Here is an 8,202-nt window from a genome sequence, read left to right as displayed (position 1 = left end):
TTGAGGGAGTAATTTTATAACCTATTTTATCTCAGAATCTAGTGTGTGTAGAGACCATTCTGTTGCCTTTTGAAGCTTGTTACCACTTGCCTTTTTTTAAAATAACCTGTTTATCTTCCGATGTAGCAAATGTAAAGTGCAGCTAAAGTATACTTTACTTATAATTGATTTATAACAAACTTCCTGTAAATGTGGTCTGTTTACATAGCTGGAAAGAATTCAAGTTTTTACCCGCCTTGTATGCAAATGAGCAGTGAAAAGATCGCGCCACAGAAAAGTTCCTGAAAGTACCACAGATCAGGTTTCCAAAATAGCATAAATCAAACACTCATCAGAATTTGAATTTTCGGACAAGTATTTTACATAATCCACAGTATCTATTGTTTGATATTTTGCCATTTTAAGAATGCTCTAATGTTCTAATTTCAAAGTGTTGACATTACATTATACGCGGCGTTCAGGACTTCGCGCTGGCGCGGGAAATGAACGAGCTGTGTGCTGCGTGCTGCTGCAGAACCCGCATTTTGGACTACAAGACCTCTGCATTCTGGTGCTGTTGTTCTAGTTATCTGGAACTTCTTTAAACCAACGAGAATCATGCCATCAACCCGCTCCATGGTAAGAAACCACTCAATTTTAAATTAGAGCGTTAAAATTAGCCTTAATGTATTTTGTTCAGGTTCTATCGCCATTTACCGTTGTAATTACTTCTGTTTAGTAAGCAATAAAATGTGCTGTCCATGTTAACGCTTAATGTAACACTGTAACCAACTGAGCAAACAATATATATAGATAATAATATCTGAGCCATAGTATAAAAACACGCAGTATCCAAAACGTGCATCCGACTGGGCCTTTCAAAGAAGGCGTGGCGCACAACTTATTTCGAAAAAACAATCAAGAATCGACAATTTTTAAAACCCAGTTTAATCAAATTGGATTATGAACTATGTAAATAAAGCTGTTATAACTTTTACAATTTTAATTCAATTTTAATGTAATAGATGACCCTGTATCTGCAGCACATCTCTAAATTGGCCAAATCTTATTCACAGAAACTGCTGGTCCAGCCTCCATCTACCAGGATGGGTTTGAGGAGCTTTCGCAACTCCTCGCTCATACCCATGGAAACCTCCTCTTCATCTGATGACAGCTGTGATAGCTTTGGCTCTGATGGAGGCTTTGCAAACACGGTAAATGACAGGCACAATGGTTCTTATAGACTGTAGTAGAGCACGTTGGCACAACCTGCAACTGTGGCTTCCTGTGTCTGTTTAGAAGAACCGTTCAAGACATACAAGGAGGACACCAGAGAAGCCAAGAGCGTTTCAGGAAGAGGAGGATGATGCATGCAGCAGGCTGGAGGAGAGTGTGATCAACAAGCAAATGAAATCCATGGTAAGAAACCCAATGGACACATAATGGACATTTACTGATTATGTGAATATCAGAAAATCATGAAAATCTGTTTATTTTTGTTTCAGAGAGTAAACTGTGGGCCTACTAGGCGTGGTCGTAGGACCACAGGGCTCAAGGTCGCCATGACTTTCCCAGCTAAGAAGACGGGCAAGAGACCAGCATCGGAACCCCTTCCTCAGAATAAAGTACAGGACTCTGAGGAAGAGGAAGAGGAGAACTTCATAGTAAAAAGAGCTCTGAATATCAAAGAGAACAAAGAAATGGTACTATTTCCTGTTTCCTGCTGTATCATTGCTGTTGGAGCGGAACCTTGACAGCAGACAGATTCTGACATTTATTTACGTCTTTATGTTTTAGCTTGCAAAGCTTATGGCAGAGCTGAACAAAGTCCCTGGACTCTTCCCCAGACGAATGGCGGTGTCTGCATCCACCACGGTACCTTTGATGCAAAAGTACAGTTTGTTTTTTGCTGCACGTGTGCTGTAGATCCATAATAACTGGTACCATATCAACAGCCACGCCAGACACCTCGGCAGTCCACGGGAGCCCGCAGGAGGACCTCGCCACGTTCCTCCCGGCCTCACACACGGTCCCGCACCCTGGTGGAGGGACCCCCCAGCCCAACTCCAGAGGAAGAGCCTGAGGACAAGTTCAGCCTGGTCCGCAAAAGCCGCTACTATGAGGAATATGATGAGCCAGTAAGTCAAATGATTAAAAGCATTGGCTCAGTTCATAGCTTCAGTCAATGTGTGTGCTCATAAGCAGCAATTCGTTTTTCTTTTCAGCAGCGCCGCCGTTCCTTCAGCGGTGCCAGATCTATTCCCCATGTAGTGCGACCTGTGGATGACATCACACAAACAGAGCTGCAGAACATCTGCAACAACGTGCGAGAGAAAGTGTACAACAGCTCAACAGTGAGTCTCTTTCAATCCTAAAAAGGCACGCGCCACTAACCTTTGACTAATAGCCTTTTTTGAATGGATCTTCAGGGAACCACTTGCCACCAGTGCCGCCAGAAGACGATCGACACCAAGACCAACTGTCGTAACCCAGAGTGCGTTGGGGTTCGGGGTCAGTTCTGTGGCCCCTGTCTCCGCAACCGTTACGGAGAGGAGGTCCAAGACGCTCTGCTGAATCCGGTAACTGTTAGGATAGCGCTGTAGTTGGAGGTAGTTTGTGCGTTTGTGTGCCGATCCAAGCTGACGTGTCCCGTTTCCCCCACCAGGAGTGGCGGTGCCCACCCTGCAGGGGCATCTGCAACTGCAGCTTCTGCCGGGCCCGAGACGGCCGATGTGCTACGGGAGTCCTGGTCTACCTGGCCAAATATCACGGTTATGACAACGTGCACGCCTACTTGAACAAGTGCGTTTGTATTGATGAGCTCTAATTTTTGTGTATTTGTTTTTGTTTCTAACGCTGAGGTTCTTTATTGCAGCCTGAAAAAGGAGCTGGAAGAAAGTGCCAATTAAGGGGAAGAGAGATCCAGATCCTGGATGTGACTGACCCATCCTTCTTTCATTCCATGCACGCACATCGTTTTGGGGGTTTCGGACATTATGTTGTTTATTGTTCTGTTTGTGGCGTTTGACTGTCTTTAAATCAGCGTCTGATTTGTGGAGTAGGCTCAAAGGTTCCATTTTGGTTCCACTGGTGTTTTCAGACGGGAACACTGACCCCATGATCAATTTCAACTTCTTTAACCTTAAATTGCCATAAACCTCGTGCAGTCAAACAATTACTGCAAACACTCCCATAGCTGCGAATCCTTAACTATCCAGCCTGCTGCGACGGTTTGGTCTGGTGTAGATCAACTGCTGTGTTTTACATTGTTTTAAATGTGTATATATATTCTGCAGAGCTTACTTTACCATTAAGGCGCCCTCTTTGACTTTGATAAATGTCTCCAGTTCAGATTTAATGTGTGGTTTATACATTTCCTAAAAGTGTAAACAATGAAACATTGTAATGTTGAAACGAGCTGCATGCTAATGTGGAAGTGCAGGTAGGAAGGGCATTTACTGAGGTCCACTGCCCCTCCCTTGTAAAGTGAGAGGAACTGTGTGATATACTACAGCGCCTGGTTAAATATCCTTCATTAGATAACTGCCACTAATGGTCTGGAAACAATTAGCACACTGTAATGGGAATTTCATACCTGTAAATCATCTTATCCTGTTAAGGCACATTCCCGCTCTGCTCTGGTCTCTTTGGCTCATTTTCCACTGGGCACTTTTAAGCAGGAACGGCTGAAGGTGCCACTAAAGTGGCAATAGAGTTATGAGCTGCGTTTTCTGTTGAGAATGAAGTGATGTGAAATCAGCCTTTTGTCACTTACCTTTGAAATGGGCTGTATTTGACCTGCACGGGAGACACCGGTTTCAAATAAATGGCGGCCATTTCACAAAGGTGACATCACAGTTGTGGAGCTAGAAGCCTGCTTTGTCTTTGTACAGTCAACTGCTCTCAATAAAGTTTCAATCAAAGCAATGTTTAAACTTCACCTGAACTAAAACAAGTAGAACAAAATGGAGGCTGAATTGCAAATGCTTACATGTGACTGCAAGAAAAATCCTCTCGCTTATAATTGGGACTAACATTTACCATCGTGTGTGTCAATAAGCGTTAATAACCCTAACCCTAAAACAAAAAGGATAAAAGGTAATTAGAAGCTGATATCAGAGTCCATTACTACCCGTTTAAATCAATTGAGTGGGTTGGCTGTATGTCTTCAGGGGTTTGCTCTCCTCTGTTCCACCCTCGCTGCTTTGCTTCCACCATTTGTACACAACAATGTGGAGCCGAAGATAGCCAGCGCCGGCCATTATCAGTCAGTGCATGCAGAACATTTAATAGGATGTGGTGATGTAACTGCTGCCATATAAAACCAGTTAATGAGCAGATGTGCTGCAGGATGAACCAGACCCTCCATGATGGGTGCGTGATTCAGCAGTCGGGCCGTTTCAGATACTCGCGCTCATACTCGGGCTGTAATGGGAGGAGGTGTGTGTTCCGTTGACAGTTACGCCGCAATCTGCATTATTGCATCTCCAGTTACATATTTGTGTCCAGGAAAAATGAAGGATTACTCTTGTTCAGGTCTGATGCTGTAAGAACCTGCCGGCCCATTAAACGATCCATTTTTCTGTCACTAAGAGAAACTTGGATGTTTGGAGTAGTTGTTGTTTCCAGCAGAGAATAATGGCCTCAGACTTTAGTTTCTTCACACTCACCATGAGAGGTCAGTCTCAAAAAGCTGAAAGGGATGGAGTCAAGAACTTCCAAAACACACAGGGTCACCCTGACTGCAGCTTCAGTCAATCAGCACTGCTGAAATCCAGATATTTGGTGCAGAAACTCCCAGGATGCAACATCAGGTGTGAAGAACTTGAACACGGTGAGAACAAGATCAGCTTTGATTCTGATTAAACAGTCAATAAATCAGCCTGTACTGGCAGTCTGGGAAAGGTATCCTTTGTGTGCGTGTGTGTGTGTGCGTGTGTGTGTGGTTGGGGGAGGGGGTCTGGGAAAAACCAAAGTGGTCTCAGATCAAATCAATGAAGTGCAAAATGTTGGGAGTGAAAATATTTAGATTAATGCCATCAAATCACAGATTGGCCTCATGAGGTGTCAGGTTGTAATAGGAATGAAAAGGCCACACACACACACACACACACACACACACACACACACACACACACACACACACACACACACACTACAATATTCTAACAAATCAATTTACAAAATTATTAGTACAACTTTTCCTCTGAACTAATAAATACAGAGATCAGAAATATTTTTTTTTGGGGGGGGGGGTCCTTTTAAAGCAATTTTTAAAGCAACTATTATTATTCTAATAAAGATGCACTTGAAAATACTAGTCCTGCATTAAATACCAATGATCATCCACTCTGGGGTGATGAATATTTAGGCAAGTAATTGTTTACAACGCTCAGGCATTGAGCTGATCTGGTAATCAGGCTATGAAATACAATATTTATTCATTAGAGCAGATTTAATGAGGCCTTGCGGCGCTAATTATGAAAACCAGTGTAGCAGTAAATGAGTAGCACATGGTGGCGGGCTGCGGGGTACCTGTGAGGAAGAACTGGGGGTTGAAGTGCCCCCCAAAGCTACAGCACGGCGAGCAGCAACACGAGGCTCTGAGTGTGTCCGTCCGGCCCACAGCTACACATCCGCAGAGCAACCTGCAGACAGGTCACACATAAACACGGAGCCTCTTCCTAGAGGTGGAAGAGGTTTTCCTGACCCAACCCCCCCACACACACAATATCCAAATGATCCGTCTGATGTCAACAGAGGACAAATGAGAAAATCCCAGCGTGGGGGTGCTGCAGGTGGATGCACTCAGCACTGTAAACACACGTCCGTTTCCAGAGAGAGTCTAGAGATATGTGTTAGGGTTTCACAGCGTAGCGCGCTTTTGATTGACTGATATTTTCATTATGGCTGCAGGGTAGTGAGAAGAATGTTAATTTGCTTGGGAGTCCTGCAGGTCTACGATGATTGTAGCCGAGCCAGAAGAAAAGCTGAATTAATGAAACTCACGGAGCCCAATCACAATCTGCGGGTCAAAATCAACTGATTAATTATAATTTAGAACCAATCTGTCAGGCCGCTGTAATAAACACTCTTTCAGGCTTGCCGCCTAATACCCGGCTCTGAGCGAACACTGGCGTCCATGCTAGCCGGGGACATACAAACAAATAGCAGGTACAGTACATACTGTGATGGAACATTACGATGAAAATAGGAGTTATAATGAAATAGGGAAGGGTCTCGGTGCTGCGAGATTCTCCCTCCGGCTCTGACCTCTACATCTCAGAAAGTGTAGTTAAACCCACGGTGAGAAGTGGCAGGAGGCTCGTGACATGTTCCTTTCCTTCTCTTCCAGCCTGCAAGGTAATAGAAACAGCAGTTTGGTGCAGGTGTCAGGGGCATTATCAGAGAAAAGGGCTGCCTGCAGTTGCTCCATCTCGCAGGAAATTGCCAACTCACCCTAACAAAGAAAAGAATAAGTGCACTTGCTGCTGCCTTTGAGGGGAGTGTGATAAGATGACATTATAAATACAGAATTGTTTAGGGAGGTGGAGGGGGTGGGGGGCTGGCACATCGGGCAGCTTAACCTGACAATTCTGTTTTTCATGCACAGGCAGACTCCAGTTTAGATTGGTTTATCTAAAGCAACATCTCTGTGTGCAGCTCACAGACTTTTGTGCATCACCAGGGGCCATTGCACACATTTATATTATTACTCAGGATTGCACCACCTTCACGCAGTTTAATTGAAGGAAGAATGGAAAATCCCGATGATATTTCACTGCACAGCAACAAAAACACAAATGTTTAGACACTCCAGAGGACTGGTCCATATATCACATCTTTACTAGGCTGCAGAGCAACACTTTGTCAATATACCATTTTTCGAGCCATGCTGCTGATTAACTGACGTGCTGCTGCGGCTCATTGCGGATGTTTTATTCCTCCTGTCGCCTGAAGGGGGAGCTCTAATGCAGGAAACTTCCTGTCCTCTATCTTCCTTGAAACTTTCAACAAGTCTGCTAAAGCAAAAGAGGTAAAACTCAAAAGGGCCTTTAAACCACCCCACAATATCAATCAGGTTTAACTTAACACACACCTGCTGCACTGCAAGCAGCAAACACTGGATTGTGTATGTTTTATTACACCGTATGTTACACCTGCAGCACTGGAGCTGGATGTGTGTGTACGTGGGTGTGACACTTTACATCAAGCCCCTCAAAGCATACTTTTGAGTACATGAGGGGGAAGGAAGGGGTGAGGATGTAATTATGACCAGGGGAACACAGGGTTGTTATCTGTAAATCTATTCTTACACTAAGTGAGAACTGGTACATTGGATTGATTTTATTGAGATCATACATTATAAATGGGGCATGGAGGGGCACACGGGCTTGAGATGGCGGCGCTCACGTGCTTCATTAATTTTCACTTCATTAACTCTCTCCTTCAGAGCTTCAACACACAATTCAGTCTTCAGTACGAATCTGGGTGAACGGACGAGCCAGAGACGGCTCTCAGCAGAGCGGATACACTGAGTAATGCTGTCAAAACAAAGTCAGTAACACATGAAATGTACATAACCTCAGATAAAATCGTGCTCAGGTGAGAGGCTGCGCCTTCCTGACTTATTGCTCTGTGTTTAAAACACAGACGGAGAGAGTGCACACGCTCAGCTGCAGGCAAACCGAGCACTGTGCCTGAAAGTCAGAGCAAAAACGGGGAGATGGACAGAGAGAGCGAACAGGAAATGACGTGTTTAACAATGCAAACTTCAAAATACCACTATGGAACTGGACCTGTGATATAAACTCTATAGGTCTCCACAACAGAGAAATAATAACAAGTAGGCAGTACTGATTTTGGACTGACATTTTTGCTACACAAATCCAGTAATTACTCATATTGTTGCACAGAATCGCTCAGGCAAATTTGTTTCATCCCTAAATATTTAAATAGGTGTCAAATATTAAATATTCAGATTAAATATTTAAATAATCTCTGGCTCACTGGTGTTTACCCAAGGAGTGAGCAACACTGGACAATCTGCAGCACAATCTATATACTATATACATACATATAACACTCCTGCCCAAAATCTGATAGCTTGCATTGCTGTCATTTGTTCTGGCAGAAAAACGGCAAAACTACCCTAAAAAAGCAATTAAAAGGAGTTATAAAATGTCTTTTCTTAGACATTACAGGACACTTCAACAAGGTCAA

The 8,202-nt window shown here is 43.8% G+C and overlaps 1 protein-coding gene and 1 long non-coding RNA gene across 4 annotated transcripts; one reads left to right on the top strand and one right to left on the bottom strand.

Moving 5' to 3' along the window:
• The first annotated feature begins 464 nt into the window (after window positions 1–464).
• On the top strand, window positions 465–3,906 carry cdca7a (cell division cycle associated 7a). 3 transcript variants are annotated; one of them, XM_029841458.1, is made up of 10 exons: window positions 465–618; window positions 1,056–1,193; window positions 1,282–1,398; window positions 1,485–1,682; window positions 1,777–1,854; window positions 1,935–2,117; window positions 2,205–2,333; window positions 2,409–2,558; window positions 2,645–2,781; window positions 2,855–3,906. In XM_029841458.1, exons 1-10 carry the CDS (start codon window positions 598–600, stop codon window positions 2,886–2,888), a joined length of 1,185 nt encoding a protein of 394 aa, XP_029697318.1. In that variant the 5' UTR covers window positions 465–597; the 3' UTR covers window positions 2,889–3,906. The 3 variants fall into 3 exon arrangements, with proteins under 3 accessions (XP_029697318.1, XP_003961958.2, XP_011607948.1); XM_003961909.3 differs by having other exon boundaries at window positions 1,279–1,398; window positions 2,208–2,333; XM_011609646.2 differs by having other exon boundaries at window positions 1,279–1,398.
• LOC115250978 (uncharacterized) lies at window positions 3,714–6,425 on the bottom strand. Its single transcript, XR_003889506.1, has 3 exons — window positions 6,253–6,425; window positions 5,515–5,627; window positions 3,714–4,803 (listed from the first exon to the last, which is right to left on the bottom strand). It is a non-coding gene; the product is annotated as an uncharacterized lncRNA (long non-coding RNA).
• Window positions 6,426–8,202: the final 1,777 nt, after the last annotated feature.

The sequence above is a fragment of the Takifugu rubripes genome, chromosome 1 (assembly GCF_901000725.2).
Source record: "Takifugu rubripes chromosome 1, fTakRub1.2, whole genome shotgun sequence".
NCBI classification, from domain to species: domain Eukaryota; kingdom Metazoa; phylum Chordata; class Actinopteri; order Tetraodontiformes; family Tetraodontidae; genus Takifugu; species Takifugu rubripes.
The sequence above is the reverse complement of the archived record's forward strand: the minus strand, read 5'-3'. Positions and strand labels throughout refer to the sequence as shown.